Raw genomic sequence first — 20,770 nt, 5'->3', positions numbered from 1 at the left:
TGGAAGTGAATTAAGATCAACTGAATTGTCAGCTTTAATTCTGAATCAGAGCATCCACATGGGGGCTTGATGCAGTTTAACCAATCCACTTTAAATTCACACTTTAGTTAATTTGGAATAATTTTTCTGGGTGTCCCCATGTAGACAAAACCCATGTTTAAACCAATGGCCTTAAACAATGTTTAGGCCTCTTATTGGCCTGATGCATGGGGTAAATTCCACCCCTGGCATTTTAACAGTAAATATGCTCAGAATAAAGTCACTTGCTTGATCAGGGTCAGAAAATGAAACACGGTTCCCCTCTCGAAAGCTAATTCCTAATCGACTGGGCCTAAACCACAAGAAGCCTGGTTTAAACCAAAATCGGGGTGTCCACACAGCCTTCTGCAGTCATTAAAAATCACAATTCAAGCAGTGCAACTTTCCGGTGTAGACAAACCCAAAGCAGTTTGGTTTTGCACAGGGTCTGGTGGTTTGATGGCAGGATTTTCGAACCGGAAGAAAAGCCCAAAGCATAAATTTGACAGAGATGAAATTCGGCCCCATTCCGCGGAGGTGGGTGAGCAGAGCAGTGCACTGGGGTTGCCCCGGAACGATGGAAAGCTGAATCTGCCCTTGTTTCTTTCTTGGGTGCTGTGGAAATCCTGTCTGAGAGGAGAGAGGTGGATCTATTTCTAGAAGAAGAATGGCAAATCCATTCATGGGCAAAGAATTAATTAGTGAACTCTCTGTCCTTCTTTGGAGCCAGAGCTGCAGTCCCCACCCAGGTCTCTCTTGATCCTTGCAGACAGGCAGCCAGCAGCGGGCCTGGCCTAGAGGAGGGAGGGAGCCCTTTGTAATGAGTAATGAATGGTAACACCAAGGGGATTAACCAGGCAGAGTTCCACTTCCCTGTAATTCCCTGCTAGGAAGGACGTCAAACAGGGGGTGTCTGCCTCAGTGGTAGGGAGAGAAAAGTAAAGGGAAAAAACTCAAAAAGAAGGTTAATGCTGAGAACTATACAGGAGTTAGGGAAGGACGGGGCTACTGTCTAGCTGGGACTAGGAGGGACCAAACCAATGATCAAAATCCAGATACTTGCCTCTTCCCTTATCCTGGGGTCTCACTGGGACTTCATTCTAGGGAATCGTACTTCCCATCCGTGCTCCCTCTGCTGCCGATGCACCGGGGTTAGCACCACTGGGAGCCCTAATGTAGGCACGGCTCTGGCAGCTTCCTGTGTCGTCATCACCCTGTCAATGAACCTTCCCAGTCGAAGCACTGCCTGGCTCTATGCCCCGACCTCCCCAGGGTCGGTCAGCGGCAGAGTCCGGAACTCCAGGCCCATACGCTCCATCTGGACCATGCTGCCTGAAGCCGAGTCTCCAGCCAATCGGCTGCGGTTAGGCAATGAGCAGGGTCCCTCGTCCAGGATGTCAGAAGAGCCCATGTCAGAGCACGGTGGGTGCAGAGCTCTTCTGCCTCTGGCCCCACTGGGCTCAGCTTGTCTTTCTGCCGGAAGATGCTCTTTGCGTTTCATACCCGGAGTGATTCTTGGAAGGGAAATGGCCCTGCAATTTCTGGCCCACAGGAAACGCAAAGCAGGGCTTCTAGTCTTCCAAATTTCCCTCTAAATGGCTGCACCTCAGGCCCTTTGGGAGTATCTTGTTGGACTTGACGGTAGCAGAATTCACTTGCTGCTGCTGCACGCCTGTCTCTGTGCCAGCCTGAGCCTTTCCCTCTCTCTCCCTGTGCCGCAGTATGGAATCGTTCTGGACGCCGGCTCCTCCCACACTGCCATGTTCATCTACAAGTGGCCTGCGGACAAAGAGAATGACACGGGGATCGTCAGCCAGCACAGCATGTGCGACGTGCAAGGTAGGAGTGAATTAATGGCTTGTGCTGTGTCACCTGGCTCTGGAGTGGGTGCTGTCTGGGTACTGTTGGCGACTTCAGACAAGCAGTAAATCAGAGCAGGGCTATTTTGGTATCAAGATTAATTCACAGGATGATTCGCTATCTACAGAAATGTGTCTGTATCCAGATGGGCCCGGGCTGGGCCTGCTTCTCGTCTTGCTTACATCAGTGTCACTCCATTGACGTCAGTGCAGTTACTCCGAATTTTACCCCATTGTGAGAGAAGAATCAGGCCAGTGACTTTTACAAGCCTTGCAATGCACAGGGCCTTCCCTGCCCAACCATAGGGTTAGTAGGGTTGCCAGGTGTCTGGTTTTCAACCAGAACGCCCGGTTGAAAAGAGGCCCTAGCAGCTCTCAGCACATCTGACCGGGCCACTAAAAGTCCGGTTGGCCACAGCGGGGTTAAGGCAGGCTCCATACCCGGCTCCGTGTGGCTCCCAGGAAGCGGCCGGCATGTCCGGCTCCTAGGTGGAGGGGTGGCCAAGAAGGCTCCATGCACTACCCCCACCCACAGGTGCCGCTCTGAGCGCCGGCTCTGCAGCGCCCATTGACCAGGAACGCCGTGGCCAATGGGAGCTGGAGAGCCAGTGATTGGGGCTGCCCCTGCGGGCGGGGGCAGCACACACAGCCCCCCTGGCCGCCCCTCCACCTAGGAGCCGGACATGCCACTGCTTCCCAGGAGCCATGCAGACTTCCTCTGTCCCCAGGAAATGCGGGGGCAGCACTGGTGTGGCTGCTATTTAAGGGACCACCTGAGGTCAGCACCTCCCGGAGCCCCTGCAAACCACAGCAGCCAGAGCTGCCCGGAGCCCGCACCCCCAACTCCCTCCTGCACCCCACCCCCTTGCACCAGCTTGGAACCCACTCCCGCACCCAAACTCCCTCCAGAAGAGCACACCCCCTCCCACGCCTCACCCACAGCCTTGAGCCCCCTCCTGCACCCTGTACCCCTGGCCCCACCCCAGAGCCCGCACCCCCCAGCTGGAGCCCTCACTGCCTCCCGCACCCCAACCCCCTGCCCCAGCCACTAGCCCCCTCCCACACTCTGAACCCCTTGGCCCCAGCCCAGAGCCCCCTCCTGTACCCCAAACCCTTCATCCTCAGCCCCACCTGGAGCCCGCACCCCCAGCCCAGAGGCCCTACCCTCTCCCGCACCCCAGCCCTCTGTTCCCCAGCCTGCACCCTGCTCCCTGCTCCCACACCCCTAACCCCCTCCCATACCTCTAGCCCCAAGCACCCTCCTGCTCTTGCTAGCAGCCGCCCCAGCTAGGTGGCCCTGCTCCCCACAAGCAGCTGGCGGCTGCTCGGGGAGGAGGGGTCAGGCAAAGATGCTCCAAATTTGCGGCTCCCTTCCCCGGTCGGGAGACATACCCACTTCAGCCCCCCTGAGCTCTCTGGGTATGTCTACACTGCAATTAAACGCCCTGCTGGCCTGGCTCAGCGGACTGGGGCTGTGACATTGCTGTGTAGACACGTGGGCTCTCCGAGTCCCTCCCCCATCGGGGGTCTCAGAGCTTGGGGTTCAGCTAGCCCAGACACAGCCCCACAGCGAGTCCAGTCAGCGGATGGGGCAGCCAGCTTTAAATGCTGTGTAGACACCCCCGCCCCCTCCCCCTCCCAGCAGCTGCTAGCCTAGGTGGCTGTGGAGGCCAGTCCCTCCCTGCAGGTACATGCAGGTCAGTGTAGTTTTGGGCGTGTCTCTGTCAGTGCACCCAGGGTCAGTGCACTGGGGCTGGTCCGGCCTCCGCCACTGGGGTGGCCACTGCAACCCACCCAGTCAGCAGGGCACATCAGGAGCCTAGCCAGCAGCCAGGCATGGCTGTGCACAAAGCCTGGCACTTTGCACTGGTGGGTGCCCACCGGAGTCTGCAAAAAGGAATCGGGTCATATGGTCTGATGGCCAACACCACAGGCAGCACAATAGGGGCCTGGCCACAGGGAACGCAGAGCTTCACTAGCACTGATGTTCCGGAAACAGAAGAGCTAGTCCTGGCTATGGTAATCTCCCTCAGGCCCATGTACAGACCCTTTATGTTTTAAATAAAGGACAACTTGGAAATGATAGGAGAAAGTTTATTTGAAGGGCACCTCCCCAATGTTTACTTTGTGACACACTCATATGCAAATAACACCTTGTACGACAGTGTACAATCCTTTGCATGATTAGTGGTGTAACCAAGACAGTCTGTATTGATTTGATGTGTAATGTGGAGCATTGGGCACCAAAGGACAGGGGGTCACGCTGTGTGTGACATTCTAACATACTTCCTCTCAACCTGCTTTGGGACAAATCTGGGACACAGGACAGGGGGGAAAATTTGAAACGAAGAGCACTAGAAAATCTCTGGGTTAGCAGGATGGTACAATAGGAGGGGTCGGTTTCCTGCAGCATGAATTACATTTTATGCAACTTCACCTTAACATTAAAGAGCTATAATGAATTCATACAATAACATCAGTGCAATATTACGGTTATATATTGAAACGTAAGTGTCAGGAAGTGTTAACATTAAGACGCCCATAACGTTCATTTGTCCACATTGCGTATATTGTCTATAAACGCATATGTTTAAACATGGAACAGCGTCACTTCCCCCCCGCTATACAGTTCATTGCCAGGTAGGGATTCAGTCCGTCAGTGGCTGCAGCACTACTGGGTCCCCCACCAGGACAGTTGGGTGAAGGCAAGAAAAATCAAGCTCCTGCAAGTCCCTTTAGTGTTGCTCATTGCGAGCGAGTGGGAGTCTTTTGGGGGTCAGTTGATTTTATAATTGTGTTTAAAATCTCCCCCTGGTGAGGTGAAGGGGTTTGAATCACACATTCCATCTCCCACATTCAAACTGTGGCAGCTCCTGCCTTGTCCTGGTGCCTGCTTGGGCCTTGCAGAGCAATTGACCGAGGGTAGAGGAGAGCGAGCCATGGAGGGAGGGGGGATGGAGTGAGCAGAGGGCGGGGCCTCGGGGCAGGGGCGGGACAAGGGTGTTCGGTTTTCTGCAATTAGGAAGTTGGCAACCCTAAAGGATTATCGTGATGAAGAATTAGAGCGGGTGGAATAACCCGACACCCCCAGGGAGTGGGACTGAGTCTGTTTTACTGAACTGTCTGTGTCCTGCCAGGGTTTTCATTTCTACCTATATAAGGTCAAATTCTGGATTTAGTAGATGTGGGCGCCATTGATTTCAATGGGGTTACGCCACTTGGGCCACCAGCAAATTGGATGCAGAGTTTACTTGGCCACTACCTTGTGCCATTGCTTATAACAGTGCAGAGTGGTAACAGATCAAAAATGACAGCCACAAATGACCACACAAGGTGCAAGGCAGGAGAGAACTGGCCCAGAATTGTACTAGATGTGCTGTTATGGAACTATTTGATTTGTTATCCCACCTGGACATAAGGGGGGTGAGAGCGGCGTTCTGGAGAGTGAGGATCTAGGGTGTGGGCTGAGCACTCCTGACGGAGGAATCTTTGATACAGCATGGCACTCTGTCCCCTCTAATGACAGGGCCACATACAGAGATTCACGAGCCTGCTGCGGGGTGGGTTGCAGAGCTGGGTCTCTTAGCTCTGGCAGTAGAGGGCCATGGTTTTAGATCCTGAGGTCCCAGGTTCGATTTCCCCAACTGTCGACAACCCCCCCAGGGTCGTGTCATTACAAACATGCTGCTGTAGCTCTGTCTACTTCAGGCTTTTCAGCTGTGTTTGGCAAAGGATGGGTCCCTCCCATCAGCTCCCCTTGTGAATGTCCCAGGGAGCATTGCTCCAGGTGCTGCCTCTCTGCTTACCACATAGGTGGAGCTGTAGGAGGGATGCTGCTGTATATGATGCATTTCATCCTATGGCTCCGCTCTCCCAGAATCCTCGGGGTGATGGCCACCTTTAAGCATCGTCATTGCTAGCTAGCATGGGGCTGAATCCTGTCATGCCACGTGGGACAAGCCAGTGAGCTCTGACTGCCTGGCCTAGGGTTGAACCCCTGGGAACGAGAGGGAGGGCGGCTCCCCTTGCCATCTGCCCGCGTCGGGGTTTCTTTTCGGAAGACCCAGTGGTTCAGCCTGGCTTTCAGCTAGCGGAGGATTTTGTGTTGGGTGGAGAGCGGATTTGGTTATGTTGTTTGGACATTGGAACGGCTAATCCCAGCCCTTGTTATGTGTGCCTGGGCGTGACACGATGGGCACAGAATAACCCGATTCAAGTAGAGGACTGTGCCAAGTCACCCACAAGCCTGGTGTGTTTTCCCTTCCCACGTTCTCAGCTGTGTGTGTACAGCCGCAAAAACCCAGCCAAGGCTCCACCACGCCGGCCCTTTGACCGGCCTGGAGAGAACGGAGCTGCCCTACAGTGAGGAAAGCCCCATGGTCCCCTCCCTAAAAGGAGCTGGCACAGGCTTGGGAAGAGGGCACAACCCCCACACACACACACACTCCCTGGCTGCCCCTACTTAAGAAACACAGAACAAATGGGATTGGCTGGCGTACGCTAGCCAATACCACCCACGCTGTGTTCGCATAAGGCCCACGGTGGGCTCCCCACCCTGGGGGACGCCTCTTGCTCCCCCACACCATCCCTACAGGAGGGTTTGGGTCAGAGCTGTCGTGCGGGTGGAGAGTCCCTTGTGGGGCGTGCCTCTGGGGCAGCTGGCCGATTACAGCCACAGTCGCTCTCCATCCCCGCACTCCCTTCCCCACCTGGCATTTGCTGGTGCTCAGGACGGCTCCCCGGTTCCTCAGCCCCTGGACCGAGCGGCCAGAGACCGACGCTCGTTTTCATCTCGCCCGCAGGTGGTGGGATCTCCAGCTACGCAGAGAACCCCCCGGCCGCCGGCAAGAGCCTCAAGCAGTGTCTCGACCAGGCTGTGAGCGACGTCCCCAAGGAAAGGCATCCACTCACCCCCCTCTACCTGGGGGCCACCGCTGGCATGAGGCTGCTGAAGTGAGCTTTTGCTGTCACCTGCTGTCAAACCCCCTCCCTCTTGCCAGGGCCAGAGCCAGGCCAGGGCTGTGGTCTTTAAAGGGGATGGTCTTGGGTTAAACTCTTCCACCTGTGCCCTGTTGCCCGCAGAGGCGCGGCTGAGCACGGGAACATGTGAATTGTCACCCAGGGTCCATCTGGCTCAGCGCCTTGTCTCCAACCGCCCAAGCCCCTCAACTTCCTGAGAAGGGGCAGGGAGCCCCCCAGTGGACATTAATGGAATAACTGGCCCATAGGAGAAGTTTCTTCCTGACCCGGGAAGTTACAGGTTGGACCTGCCCTGGTGCAGGAGGGTTTATCACCCCTATAAAAATGTTTTGATCCAAATATGTCCCTGGGTTTTCGCCTCCATAAAATCCTACAAAGTGCACGTTCTACGTTATTGCAAATGAACCCCGGAGGGGTTAGATCTGTTGCTCTATTGGCTGGGAAGGCTGGTGTGGAGAATAGGCCAGAGCAGCCCAAAGTCCTCCACCTCCCCTTTCCTGTAAGGGGAAGCTGGGTGGAGTAGCAAGTGCTCCTTTTCCTCGTGAGTCCCCCAGCCCTACCTGGGCCCTGGGTCACCTTGTCCAAGGCAGGATAAATATCCTGCATTAGACCTGCACTGATTGGGGAACCACATGTCCCCACCCAAGCAAGAAGCCCAGCTAAGCATGGCTCACAGGAAAGAAGGAATGAACCTTCTCTGGCCAATGCAGGCTTATGAGTCAATGCTTCTGCCCACCCTTCTCAAACGCAGCAAGGGCACTGCCCAGGCAGCAACAGCAGAGGTAGATGTAGAACGCCTGCCAGCAATGACAAGACCCCGGCTGGTGCCTGTCTGTGATGTGGGCAGGAGGGACTGCTGGCTACTGATGACCACCGCAAGCAATAGTCCAGCTGAGGGTCTCACTCAGCCTTCTGTGCTGGACTGGGGAGAAGAAACTGAACTGAGATTTTGTGGCTTGGGTCCTGTGTAGAAACGTAGAGACCCTCCAGTTCTGTGACTAGTTCAGCCCGGTGCAGAGTGACAGCTACAGGTCTGATACTTAAGTCCCACCTAAGCCCCGTGCAGTGGCCAGTTTCAATGTCGGAGGGGGCTCGGGCAGCCTTTTTCCTGGATTGCTGAAAGGATGCTTACTTAGTTCCCTTCCTATCTGACGCTCATTGGCATTAGTAGCAGCCCTACTCGGTCCCTCGTATGCCATAGCTGTGCCAGGCGTTAGAATAACCATTGCCTTTCATTGCCCTCTGAGGGAGGGAGGTGGCAGAGCTGTCTCCCTTTGCCCCGCGTTCCACGGCCCTGACTGTGCTGGGTGCTCTGGGGAGTGGCTCATGGTTTGATCCCCGGGGTGCAGACATTTGCCTCTTTTCTCTCGCATTGAAGCATTGCTTTGTGTCTCCCGTAGCCTCACTGACGCCGAGGCCTCAGACAGAGTCCTCAGCGCAGTGACCTCGACGCTGAAGTCGTACCCCTTTGACTTTCGGGGGGCAAAAATTCTGTCGGGTGAAGACGAGGGGGTGTTTGGCTGGGTCACCGCTAACTATCTCCTGGAGAACTTCATCAAGGTATGTCCAGCAGGATTGGCTTCCTAGGACGGTACTTTCCAATGGCCATCCCGACATGGGCTCCCCCCATCATTGGCCTGCAAGCCTGTCTACCCCACACAGGTAGCTGGCATAGCGGGGAAGAGAAACAGCCCATTTCTCCATGGCTGCCTCATCACCTAGGGCCTAGGTTTTCCCCTTTAAAAGCAACTACCTCGTCCCTTGTATAGGCAGGGTGCTGCTGAGAGACTTCTGCTTTGTGGAGACCACTGGGCCAGAGATGTGAACGTACCCCCTGCTCCCGCATTCACTGCACTGAGGTGAGAACGCCAAAGCCCTGTCAACAGCACAAGCTTTTGAGGTGGTCTCAAGCAGAGGGTCTGACACATGCTCGCGGTCTGGAGCCTTTTTAATGCTGCCACTTCTCCATAGCGCATGAGCAGAGCTGCGTGTTAGAAGCCTCTCAGAGTGCCAGGTGTTATTAATGTTACTGGCCAACAGCAGCTGTTGTTCAGACACCCAAGCGAGCTGAATGGCTCTACGTGTCGGTCAGATACCGCGGTCATGGGCAACTGGCTAAAAACCTAGCTAGGGATGCTGTTGAGCATGGCCTGGGTTTGCTGTATAGAAGTAGCAAAGAGCCCAGGTCTCCAGCCAGCCTCAAGGAGAACAGTGGGACCTGATCCTAGCAGTGAACACAGGGGCTGGATGGAAGGGAAAACCGAGACCGAGTGAGACGGCCAGTCAGGGCAGGAGACCGGGGAAAGGAATCAGAGGGTTTTTTCTGTTCTTTGGTGGTGGTTTGTCTCTTGAATTGACATGCAGATCTAAAACCTGCAGGAAGCGTTGTGTTTCGGTGCATTGTTCTTGGCTCTTCACCCACCTGTGCTTAGTTTAATAGCAGGCCAGCTGGGATTCAGCCGTTCCCTGGGGTGCAGGGTTCTTGCAGTAACTGCCATGCGCATGGCTCTTACAAGGCTGGTGTGTAGGTGGGGGGGTGTCTGTTACTCCCTGTTGATGGGCCTCATTCATCTCAATCGGGTACAGGCCCCTTTGCAAAGCTGTGTTTTTCTTCCACCTTCCCAGCATTGGTCTCATTCAGTCCCCAGCTGCGACTGATTCTCTCCAGCGCCCAAGGGAATCTGGAGGCTGCTTTTAACAAAGCCCATGGTGGATCTGTTCATGCAGCGTCCGTCTTGACCTGGGTGGAAATGCAGAGGGCTCCCTCGCCAGTTCAGCAAGGAAAACTGGGGTCAGCTTCGTGCCCGGAGACTGCTCCGTCCACTCTGGAGCTGCAGTTAGGGAGCAGGGGGAGTACCCAGCACGCGCTGTAGGCTCAGCCATGGAGGTGCAGTGTAGGTAGAGGGTAGGAACCTGCTGGGATCAAACTGTCCTCCTGCTGCATGCATGCAGCTCCTGCTGCCTTCAACGGGAGCCGAACGGGCGCGACTGAGTGTCCTGCAGTGACACGTACCAGCTGCACGGGACTCGCCGAATGCCTCGCCAATCCTGTTGCCTGGCCCCAGCCTTAGGCAGAATGACCTCTTGGGGTTCTTGTGTCCAAAGCAAGCTATTGCGCCCCATGGCGGCAGGGTGCTGAGACCCCTCCCCACGAGAGAGGTCAGTGAGAGTGGACAGAGCTCGCACCTCACTAGACTGTGCCCTGCTGGTTTGCTGCTGGAAGCACTGGGGGGGAGCGCTGCCAGCGGGTGCAGGATCGGGCCCCGCGTGGATCGTTGTGCTACTCTAGTCCTGGCATGTTGTTCTGACGGCAGCCAAGAGCGGACGGGCGTTCTGCATGGACTAAGCCAAGGCTGGGGGTGTCTCGCAATTAACCGTCTCTCTGACTTTGCTTCTGTTCCCCCTCCCCACAGTACGGCTGGATCGGGCAGTGGTTCCGGCCAAAGAAACCCACGTTGGGGGCCATGGACTTGGGGGGAGCCTCTACCCAGATCACCTTTGAAACCCAGGACCCGATTGAGGACCCCCAGAACGGAGTGATGCTGCGGCTCTACGGGCAGACGTACAAGGTGTACACCCACAGCTTCCTGTGTTACGGCAGGGACCAGATCCTCAGGAGGGTGCTCTCCAAGGTCATGAAGGTACGGAGGCCTGGCTCTGCCCCAGCGGGCTCTCCTCGATGGCCTGCAGGGCCGAGCTCCCAGCATTCATCCCCCTCCCTCCTCAACCACCAGCCCCCCGCATCACGTTCCCAGCCAGGCTGCTACACACAGGGCTCCAGGTTCAGGTCACCAGGTGCTTTGGAAAGAGCAGGGAGGGTGGTTGCCCCACTCTGGAGCACGTTCTGATCCTCTCCCCCCTGATCCCCACGTGTCCCCAACCTGGAGCAGCTGTAGTGAACGGCAGCTCGTTAGCAGGGAGTCAAGGGCACCGGGGTGAGCCCAGCCTGTTACAACCCATGCTAAGGGGCCCAGAATTCCCGACAGAGCAGGGCGGGCTCAGCTGGGTGCACCCTACGGGCGCTGCAGCAGCATAGGTCGGGCACCCTAGTGCAGACGCACACGACAGCGACCAGAAGGGCTTTTCCCATCGCTGGAGGAGCTCCACCTCCCCGAGCGCTAGGAAATGCCCGCGGCTCTGTTATCGCCCTCCCAAGGATGGAGGCTGAGCTCCCTTCACGGGGTTTGAACCTGGGGGTTTCAAAAGTCTGGGAATTTCAAACGTGCTCTGCAGCCTCCCCCATGCAATTGGTGGTGATGCAGAGCCTGGCGCACGTTTCACATCACGCACGTTAGTTAAACTCCTTTGGTGCTTTTGAACGGACCCCTCAGGAAAGCCAGGTCTCCTCCCCGCTGCTCTTTGTTGCCAGCACAGGCTGTGCCAGTTACGAGCTACTCATCTTCCTGGGCTGAGCTGCCACCTCCCTGCCTGGGGAGACAGCAGTGGACACTAGTGAAACCTTGCAGCCCCTGTGTGGGGGGATCCCCGTGTTTGACAGATGGGGAAACTGAGGCACGCAGCAGGGACATGATTGGTTCACAATGACGCACGGTGGGTCTGGGGCAGATCTGAGGGGCGGTGTTTCTGAATGCCAGTCCTTGACTCCACCCGCTACACTGCACTGCCTGGCCTATACCGCCTCATGGCTGTGGTAACTGCAGACTAAGACAGGCTTGTGTGGTGCCTTTTCCTTCCTCAACAGGCTGACGGCTACAAAACAAGCGTGTCCAACCCCTGCTGGCCCAAAGGCTACCAAAGGAACTTGAAACTCCAAGAGGTCTACGACTCTCCCTGCACGGCAGCTGAGAAGCCTGACGGCTACGATCCCCAACGTACCATCAACATGAGCGGATCCGGGGACACAGCCCAGTGCCTCCTGCACGTGGACAGTCTCTTCAGCTTCACCAGCTGCAGCTTCACCCGCTGCTCCTTCGACGGGGTTTTCCAGCCCGGCCTTTCGGGAAACTTCATTGTAAGTGTCCCGAGGTTCCAGGTCTAGTGGGCAGCCGGCAGCCTCTGACGTTTAGTGCCGGCTCCAGGGTATTGTGCATGGGGCAGCCCAGAGCCCTGGAGCCCGAGTCTCCTACTGAATTCTATGGGATTCCCTTCTATCCTGCAGCTGGAGAATTAGGCTCTAGATGCAAGGAGGTTGCTAGAATGGGAATGGGGCCTTGGTATGCTCAGCGCAATGGTTAGCAGCAAGAGTGCTGCCCCCTGGGGGTGAGATGAAATATACCCCAAACTCGGCTCCCACATTGACTCAACAAGCCCTGCCTTTGTGTCCTAGCAGGGAAATTGAGGGCTGTGCTAGTGAGCTTCTGCTTTCTCACCTCCTCTCTCCCCGGCATCAGGCCTTCTCTGCCTTTTTCTACACGGTGGATTTTATCCAGACAGTGATGAAGAGACGTGTGGCCTCGCCAGCTGACCTTAACACTGCTGCTGACGCCATCTGCAGTGCCGAATGGCCCGAGGTGAGTGCCCTGGCAGCAGAGGGCTAGTCTAATGGCTGCCAGGACTGGGCTGGGATGTCACGATGTTGGCAGCCCTACTGCAATAGTGGGAATTTCGAAAATACGGGACAGATCTCAGAATTCCTCTGGGGGCAAGTCCCTTCCATCTCTCTCTCCCTCTCCCCCCTGCCTCCCCCAGATCCCAACCTGGTGCCCACCGTGGCTCAATGTGTGGCCCACCACAGACTGGGTCCCCGGTGGCCAGCTCCATCCCCTGCCTGTTGGGGTTCACCCGAAGTGGCGGGCCAGGGAGCAGCAGCAGCACCACACGGGCATGGGTGGACGTGGGCAGCTGGCTGATGGCTGAGCAGAGAGGCAGCGGTTCCAGATTGCGCTGCTCCACCTCCTCCCCCTGCCGCATTGTGGCCAGGCTGGCTCGGTGCCTCCTCCTCACCTGGCAGCCCCAGGTCAGATGGGGGAGGAGCCCATGTGTCCTTTCACTCCCACTCAGACCCCTCCACTCCTCCCATCCCTTTGTGTCCATGCACCCCCACGCCCCTCATGTCCCCATGTGACCCTGCACCCACACTCAGCCTCCCCCACTCCTCCCATCCCCATGTGTCCCTGCACCCCCACTACCGCCTGTCCCCACTAGGGTTGCCAACCCTCCCAGTTTTGCCAGGAGTCTCCTGGAATCAGGCCCTATCTCCCGGAGGCGACTGATGCCAAACTGGGAGATTTTAGATGCTAAAAGTCCGGCAGTGCAGCAGGGTGAAGGCAGGCTCCCTCGAGCGCTGACTCCGCAGCTCTCATTGGCCAGGGAACTGCAGCCAATGGAAGCTGCAGGGGCGGTGCCTGTGGGCTGGGGCAGTGCACGAAGACCCCTGGCCCCACCACCTAGGAGCCACTGCTAGACAGATGTGCTGGTTGCTTTCGAGAGCTGCCTGAGGTAAATGCCAACCCCCTCACCCCCATCCCCTGCCCCAGCCCAGAGCCCGCACCCCCTCCCACACCCCAACGCCCTGCCCCAGCCCAGAGCCAGCACCCAAACTCCCTCCCAGAGCCGACACCCCACACCCCCTCCCGCGCCCAAACTCCCTCCCAGAGCCCACACCTCCTTCTGCACCCCAACCCCTTCCCCCAGGGTCAGCCCGGAACCCCCTCCCACACTCTGAACCCCTCGGCCCCATACCCCAAACCCAGAGCCTGCACCCACTCCCGCACTCCAACCCCCTGCCCCAGCCCGGTGAAAGTGAGTGAGGGTGGGGGAGAGTGAGTGATGGAGGGAGGGAGAGGAGGAGGTGGGGGGGTGGGGCATCAGAGAAGAGGCGGGGCAGGGGCATGGCTGTGGGGAAGAGGTGGGGCAGGGGGCGGGACAATGGTGTTTGGGTTTGTGTGATTAGAGTTGGCAACCCTAGTCCCCATGTGACCCTGCACCCCCACGCCCATGCAGCCCCTGGCTCAATATTGTCACCCACTAGCTCCTGTGTCCCTGCCCCAGTCTGTCCCCCCCGAGTAGCCCTTTTGAACCCATCTGTGTGACCCCCCCCAGCACTCTGTGTGCCCCGCTCTGTCCGTCCGCCCCACCCCACATATCCTGTGCCCAGAGCCGGTGCAAGGAAGTTTCGCACCCACCTTGCGCCCCCCCCCAGCCCTGCGGCAGCTCCCCGCCCCCCCCCGCCCTTAGGCGCCCCCCCCATGGCAGCTCCCCCCCTGCCCTGAGGCGCCCCCCCGCGGCAGCTCCCCGCACCCACCCTGAGGCACCCCCTCCCCCGGCAGCTCCCCACCCCCCCGGCCCACGGAGACGTGCGGCAGCTCCCCACCCCAGCTCACCTCTGCTACACCCCCTCCCCAAGCACGCCGTTGCTGCTCCACTTCTCCCGCCTCCCAGGCTTGCGGTGCCAATCAGCTGTTTGGCGCCGCAAGCCTGGGAGGGGAGGAGAATTAGAGCGGGGGCGGCATACTCGGGGAGGAGGCGGAGTAGAGGTGAGGTGGGGTGGGGAGCTGCCGCGTGGCTCCCCGGGCCGGGGGGGTGGGGAGCTGCCGCAGGGGGGAAATTGGGGGCACCGCTTTTTGGCGCCCCCAAATCTTGGCACCCTAGGCAACCGCCTAGTTCGCCTTAATGGTAGCACCGGCCCTGCCTGTGCCTCCTCACCTGGCCCCATGGGCAGGGTGCTGTGAGGAGAGCAGCCTCTGCCCCCTCCCACTCCCCGGCTGTCTGCTCCTGCCCATGAGCCCGCTGCCCTGAGGCTGCAGCACCCCCTGGTGGGAGAAGGGTGTAATTGCAGCTTCCCTGCGCCTCCCCGTCCCCCTCCCTGCGAAGGGTCTATAACCGGATTCTGATGGGCCAGAGCAGGGAGGACTCATCTCTTTTCTTTCTGTCCTCTCTTTCTTCCCTGCCCATGGTGCCCAGCTGCGGCTAAAAGCCCCAGAGCAGGAGAAGTGGTTGCCAGATTACTGTGCGGTTGCCAACTTTGTTTATCTGCTGATCACCAAGGGCTATCGCTTCGATCAGAGCTCTTTCCCCAACATCGCCTTCCAGAAAAAGGTTGGTATTCGGCCCAGATGGGGTCCTGCCATTAGCCGGGCTCTGCCATGCAACATCTGTCCGTGTCTGTCATTGTTTGCCAACATAGGACATGGGGACGCCCTAGTCTGATGGGTTTTGCCAGGATCCCGGCAGGAAATGAACTCGACTAAAGGCTTTTCGCAGGGACAGGGATCCTGACGGGTGCCCAGGTCAGACGGTTGCTTTTGGTTTTTGCTTTTGCTCACTCTGTGAGCTGGAGAAGATGCCTCAGAGGAGGAGAAACGGCCAATGGGCCATTGTGGATGGTTCTCGGAAAACTTCCGAGCAGCAGAAAGGCTGATGGAATGTTCGTGGTGGTTAGGAAAGAGATAGAAAATAAGACAGTAAATATCACCACGCCACCTCATAAATCCATGAATACTGTGTGCGGTTCTGATCGCCCCATCTCAGAAAGGACACAGGAGAATTGGAAAAGGTTCAGAGAAGGGCAGCAAAGATAATCAGGGGTGTGGAACAGCTTCCGTCTGAGGAGAGATTAAAAGGATTAGGGCTGTTCGTTTTTGAAGAGATGACTAAGGCGGGATATGATAGAGGTCTTTAAAATCGTGAATGGTGAGGAGAAAATGACTAGAGAAGTGTTATTTACCCTTTCCCACAATACAAAAACCAGGGGTCGCCGGATGAAATTAACAGGCAGCAGGTTTAATACGAACAAGAGGAAGGACTTTATCACACGACACACAGTTAACCTGTGGAACTCACTGCCAGGGAATGTTGTGATGGCCAAAAGTATAACTGGGTTCCAAAAAGAACTAGATCAGTTCACGGAGGACAGGCCTATCAATGGCTGTTATCCAGGATGGTCAGGGATATAGCCCCATGCTTAGGGTGACCCTAACCTCTGCCAGAACCTGGGGCTAGGTGACAGGGGTGGATCTCTCAAGAACTGCTCTGTTCTGTTCACTCCCCCTGAAGCTCGGTGACTGGCCACTGTTGGAGACAGGACACTGGGCTACATGGACCATGGTCTGACCCAGTCTGGCCATTCATACCTTCTTAAACACCTCCTTAGCCTTGGGGGGAACAGGCCACATTGGGCTGAACTTCACGCAGCCCTTTCCCAGGGAGAAAATAACTCCTGACTAGGGAGAATGTAAACTCGGCCCAGATTCCGATCTCAGTTACTCTGGTGTAAATCAGGAGTGGCTCTACTGAGATCAGTGGAGTTACACTGGATTTACGCTGGTGTAAAAAAGATCGGGATCTGGCTGAGCCCAGTTCCTCTGTAAACAGACCGCAGGGGCGAAGAAAACCGGCAGCACTGCATGGGGAGCAGGGCGCAAGGAGGAGCCCCGCCCAGGAGCAGCACCAGCGGCTCTGTTCCACGCATTCCCGTTAGTCCTCAGGCACTGCCAGGATGGTAGTAACCGAGTGCAGGGCTGTGCACTGGGCTCCAGAACTGCTTCGTTCTGTTGCCTAAAGGTAGCAGGGTCCTGGGAATGGAGCAAAGGACGGGGGCGCCTGGGTTCTAGTCATCTCACTGGCTTGCTGGGAGTCACAGCTCCTCTGGGCCTCCCGTTGCCCCACCTTGACAACGCAGCTGGTCTTTGCCCACCGTTGTGAAGCCTTTCGAGATCTCAGGATGAGCGAGGGCTAAGAATTGATGATGATGATGATGAGAGAGACCAGGAGAGGGTCACGGTAGAAGCGGGGGAAACAGACAAGGTAATGGGAGATTCCCTTTGCTACTGCAGCTCCTACTCCTAGCCTCTGAGGGTACGTCCACACTACAGTTAGACACCCGCGGCTGGCCTGTGCCAGCTGGCTCACAGATCCCTGGCTAAGAAGCTAACTGCGGTGTAGATGTTTGGGCTCAGGCTGGAGCGAGGTGGGAAGGTCCCAGAGCTCAGGCCGGAACGTCTACACCTCAATGAAACAACCCCTTGGCCCGAGCCCCTTACCCCGAGTCAGCTGGCAGGGGCCCACCGCAGGTGTCTGACTGCAGTGTAGACGTACCCTCATGAGGCATCGTTACTAACAAGACTCTGAGCTGCTTTGTCTTGGTGTTTTCACAGGCTGGGGACACTTCCATCGGCTGGGCCCTGGGCTACATGCTGAACCTCACCAACATGATCCCGGCTGAGGAAGTGGGCTTCCAAAAGGGCGCGAACTACAGCTCCTGGGTCGTCCTCGTCGTCCTCTTCGTGGCGGTAATCCTGATGGCACTGGGGACAGCGTTCTGCCTGCTCCGGTCTGGCAAGCAGCACCGCACCATGTAGGACGGGGGCAGGAGAGGCCGAGCGACGTGGCTCCCTGGAGCTGACGTGAGCTCCACTGATCCTGGCAGGCGGCCCAGCATCCAACATACTTCAGATGTGAGCGTTTCCTGGAGGCCCTGTCCCTCCCCGCTGCCTGTTTGTAGCCCAGAGGGAAACCAGTCCTGTTGCCTTTCTTTCCTCCCTGATTGGAAGCTGGAGAAGCGGACAGAAGAGGAGAACTGACACCCAGGGAGCTGCATGAGGAGCAAATGTAAATGGTTTCCTAGTGCATCCCCTTTGGTGCACCCTGGAGCAGCATCAGAGCCTGGACAGACAGATCCGGGGCATCCTCCTTTGCCTGCCACCGGACGGAGACCAGACACATAGTAAACGGACAGCAGCAGCCAGCAGGCGACTGGCTCAGTGCAAAGGAAGGGAGGTTTTTATACTCACATCCAAGGGGGTGGGGTTCAGGGTGGAGAGGGTTACTTACCTAAGCGTCTGTGGAAGGCTGTTCCCTCCAGCCCCCCTGCCTGGAGCCCTGTCCTGTCCCTTCCAGGGATTTTGTGACTTGGGGTCCTGGGTGTTATCCATGGACCTGCACTATCTTCCCTGAGCAAGGGCCAAATCACAGCCTCCAGGAAGTCTCTGGGAGTTTGGCCATTGATCTCAGTGGTATTTGGCTCTCTCCTGGGAAGCCCCTCCATCTCTGCGGAGCAGTGCTGCCCACGACAGGCTCTGACAATCCGGGGGGCTTCCACTCTTAGCACCACAACTCTGCCTTGCCTCTTTTGTTTGTTTACAATTGGCGCCGCTCCTAGCCAATCCTTCCTGCCCAGGGGGAAGTTTCAAGATGAAGGGTGGGGGTAGAGCCTGAGTAGGTGTGTAATTCAACAGGGGGCCCCTGTGTACCTTAGGGAGCATCGTAAACCAGCCCCCTGGCGTGATGGAGAAAATTCTCAGGGCTCCCTCGCACAGCACTGAGACCTGAGACCTTCTCTGAGCTGCCCGCTAAGACACACCGGGCCAGGGCATGTTGAGACCCAAACCTTCTACCCCCAGCCTAATCAGCCTGGGGACAGGGAGGGTCTGTCTTTAGTTCCAGATAAGATCAAATAGGGATTTGTGTGTTTTAATGCTCAAAAAACAACGTAACAATGTAAACCCAGGGGAGGATTTTAGATGAAAGGGGAAATAAACTTTGTTAAAGGGCAGCTACCCCGAGACACCTGTAGTGGGGTGGAGACAGTAGAACACTGATAGTTGTGCCTTTGGGGAGCTCAGCTGACAGTGTCACCTCCGTCGGGGTTCTCAGCCAAAGCCCAGAGCTGGGACTTCTTTGGAAAGGTATCTATTTTATCAATCAAAAAGAGAATTGGAAGAGAAAATAGGAAATTGCTGCTGAGAAAATCCAGGTCAATATTTGAAAATTTGAAGAGAATGTCACCGTCTTGAAATTTATCAGGATGGAAAGAGCCGCTCACAGCAGAGTAAGAACTTACACTAAATATAATCACACAGTGGTGAATTTATCACAAACTATAATCCCACTAAGAAGTGTATATCCTCAGTCTGTGCACTAAGCAGGTGATTTCAGTACTAAGATGGTGGGGATGCCAGTCCAGTTAGATGCCAATCAATTTAAGCAACAATGAAAGATATATTCCAAAACACCCAGCAATAATTCTGCTATTATTGGTTGGAAGTTTAGACACCTAGTTACCAAAAATCAATTTAAATCAAAATGGCCTTCCCGGCTACTTATAACCCAGAGCTAACCATCTCCTCCCTAAATCTATGAATACTGAACGCTCAGACCACACACTGAACCTCACTCTCTGCGTGAAACCGTTTAATGTTATTTCAAGTTTCTCCCAATATTCCCGAATAGATGTAACAAAAATGAGATAAACTGCAGCCCAATGCCAGGATTCCTGCGAGTTCCTCTGGTGCTTTAGTTTACACACAGATTAAAGCAATGACACCTGCTGCTTTACGAAAATTCACTTTCCGCTTCTGTATCTTTTGCCCAAGAAGTCGTCACCTTTTGGTACCCACATCCCAGGATGCATTTAGGCTTTGGTTGCTCTAAAGGTGGGTGCTTGCTCTCAAACAGCTTTATTCTGCTGGGCAGCCCAGGGCCAGTTCAATCAACTTTACAGCGAACTCCTGAAACAAGTTTTCTGCCTCAGACCTTTTCAGTCACTGGTTGATTTTGAGTCCTTCTGTGGCTCACGCCGGCGCAGCCCCATTTCCGGTGAGGAGATGGCGCTGTCCAACGGTGAGCTCATTAGCTGTCACCTTTCAGCAATCCAGTGAGACGAAGGGAGGCAGCTGGCTTGTGATTTGACAACTGGACAGCCGTTGTTCTGGGCGTAGCTTCAGGACAAGAGAGTTCTTTACTTGAAACCCCGGGGTGGATTTTTCCAATGTGCCGTTCAGACCCGATGGGATACCTGCTAGGGACACCCTGTTTTTACGGACAGTGAGTGTTTTTTAACAAACCTGTTCATTTTCCTCAGGGGCTCTGGCCAGCCGTTGAGAGGGCGAGTCCCCGTCAATGACTGTCCCCTAACGAACAGAGCCAGCTTTGACTCTGCTCCTCAGACAGCCTGGCTGTGTTCCTTGGCGGGTTTTAGTCTTGGTCCAGCTCACTCCTGTAGATTACTTTTATAAAGGAGGGGGGACGCTGTGGGTGCTTTTACTCCTCCTTTGAAGACGGCCCCCTTCTGCGGCACAAACCCACACAGCGGGGCTGGCTGAGCAAAGAGAAGTGGAGAATGGGAGGCTGATAGCCAATGTGGGGCGATTACTTGCCCCTTCCTGACTCCATCAGTTCGCCTCCCTTTGTTAGGATATAGATATTCAGGCCTGTAGGTATATGTTTATCACTTAGCTAGTTATAAAGGTATAAAAGAATCAAAATCATTGTCTGCCTGCGTAAGGGCCTTTTCTCACTGTGACAGTCTGAGGCCCTGTTCTTAGGCTAAGGCCTTCGGCTAAGAAGCAGGGGCAGCCGTAGGCTGGGAAGCGTGCGGTCACATCCTCACGTATCGCTGAGAATATTACTATATCAATTAGGAGCAAAGAGGAAGTAAGTTGGGATTTGAAAATAAGGAAAAAGGAACTTGGATTTAAGCTTGCTGGAAGTTCACCCCAATAAACATCAAATTGTTTGCACCTTTGGACTTTGGGTATTGTCACTCTCTGTTCACGCGAGAAGGACCAGGGAAGTGGGAGGGTGAAGGAATAAGCCCTCTACCACCCTTTTGCTCATGAAACCTTTATTAAAACAAGATGGAAATGTTACGTTGTGTGTCTGGTTTGTTTTTTTTAAAACCCGGGCTGCCTTCAAACAAGTGTCGACCAGAAAGTTGTCAAGAGATCCTCTTCCTTCTGGAAAGCGCCACTGAGCCAACGAGGGGCAGGTAAGTGCTTAACTGTTACTTAAGAGGACGTGGGCAAATTGTCTTCATGGGTTACAGATGATCCATCACAAAGGTACCAAACGCCTGGAGAGCCCACGGCAGACGTGTGCGTCAGGGCCAGGGAAAGGAGCTGTGAGCCAGGGGGTACAGAGTGGGCATTGGATGGAGGTGGCTGATGCCCTTGCCATGGGAGGACAAAGGGCTTTGCAGCTCCAGGGGCGGGGGAGGAGTTGTGAAGAACTAAGTG

General features: G+C 55.9%; 1 protein-coding gene across 2 annotated transcripts in view; it reads left to right on the top strand.

Moving 5' to 3' along the window:
• ENTPD2 (ectonucleoside triphosphate diphosphohydrolase 2) overlaps positions 1-20,404 on the top strand; it is a 46,090-nt gene extending 25,686 nt beyond the window's left edge. The window contains exons 2-9 of one of the 2 annotated variants that reach the window (XR_010593616.1): positions 1,740-1,857; positions 6,680-6,830; positions 8,258-8,417; positions 10,271-10,498; positions 11,560-11,829; positions 12,209-12,328; positions 14,721-15,046; positions 16,913-20,404. Coding sequence is in view for 1 of the 2 variants with exons in the window: in XM_005291435.5 (XP_005291492.2) it covers positions 1,740-1,857; positions 6,680-6,830; positions 8,258-8,417; positions 10,271-10,498; positions 11,560-11,829; positions 12,209-12,328; positions 14,721-14,855; positions 16,913-17,116 (1,386 nt within the window). In the remaining variant the exon portion in view is untranslated. The remainder of the gene's footprint in view (positions 1-1,739; positions 1,858-6,679; positions 6,831-8,257; positions 8,418-10,270; positions 10,499-11,559; positions 11,830-12,208; positions 12,329-14,720; positions 15,047-16,912) is intronic. The other variant, XM_005291435.5, reaches the window with a different exon arrangement.
• Positions 20,405-20,770: the final 366 nt, after the last annotated feature.

The sequence above is a fragment of the Chrysemys picta genome, chromosome 18 (assembly GCF_011386835.1).
Source record: "Chrysemys picta bellii isolate R12L10 chromosome 18, ASM1138683v2, whole genome shotgun sequence".
NCBI classification, from domain to species: Eukaryota; Metazoa; Chordata; order Testudines; family Emydidae; genus Chrysemys; species Chrysemys picta.
The sequence above is the reverse complement of the archived record's forward strand: the minus strand, read 5'-3'. Positions and strand labels throughout refer to the sequence as shown.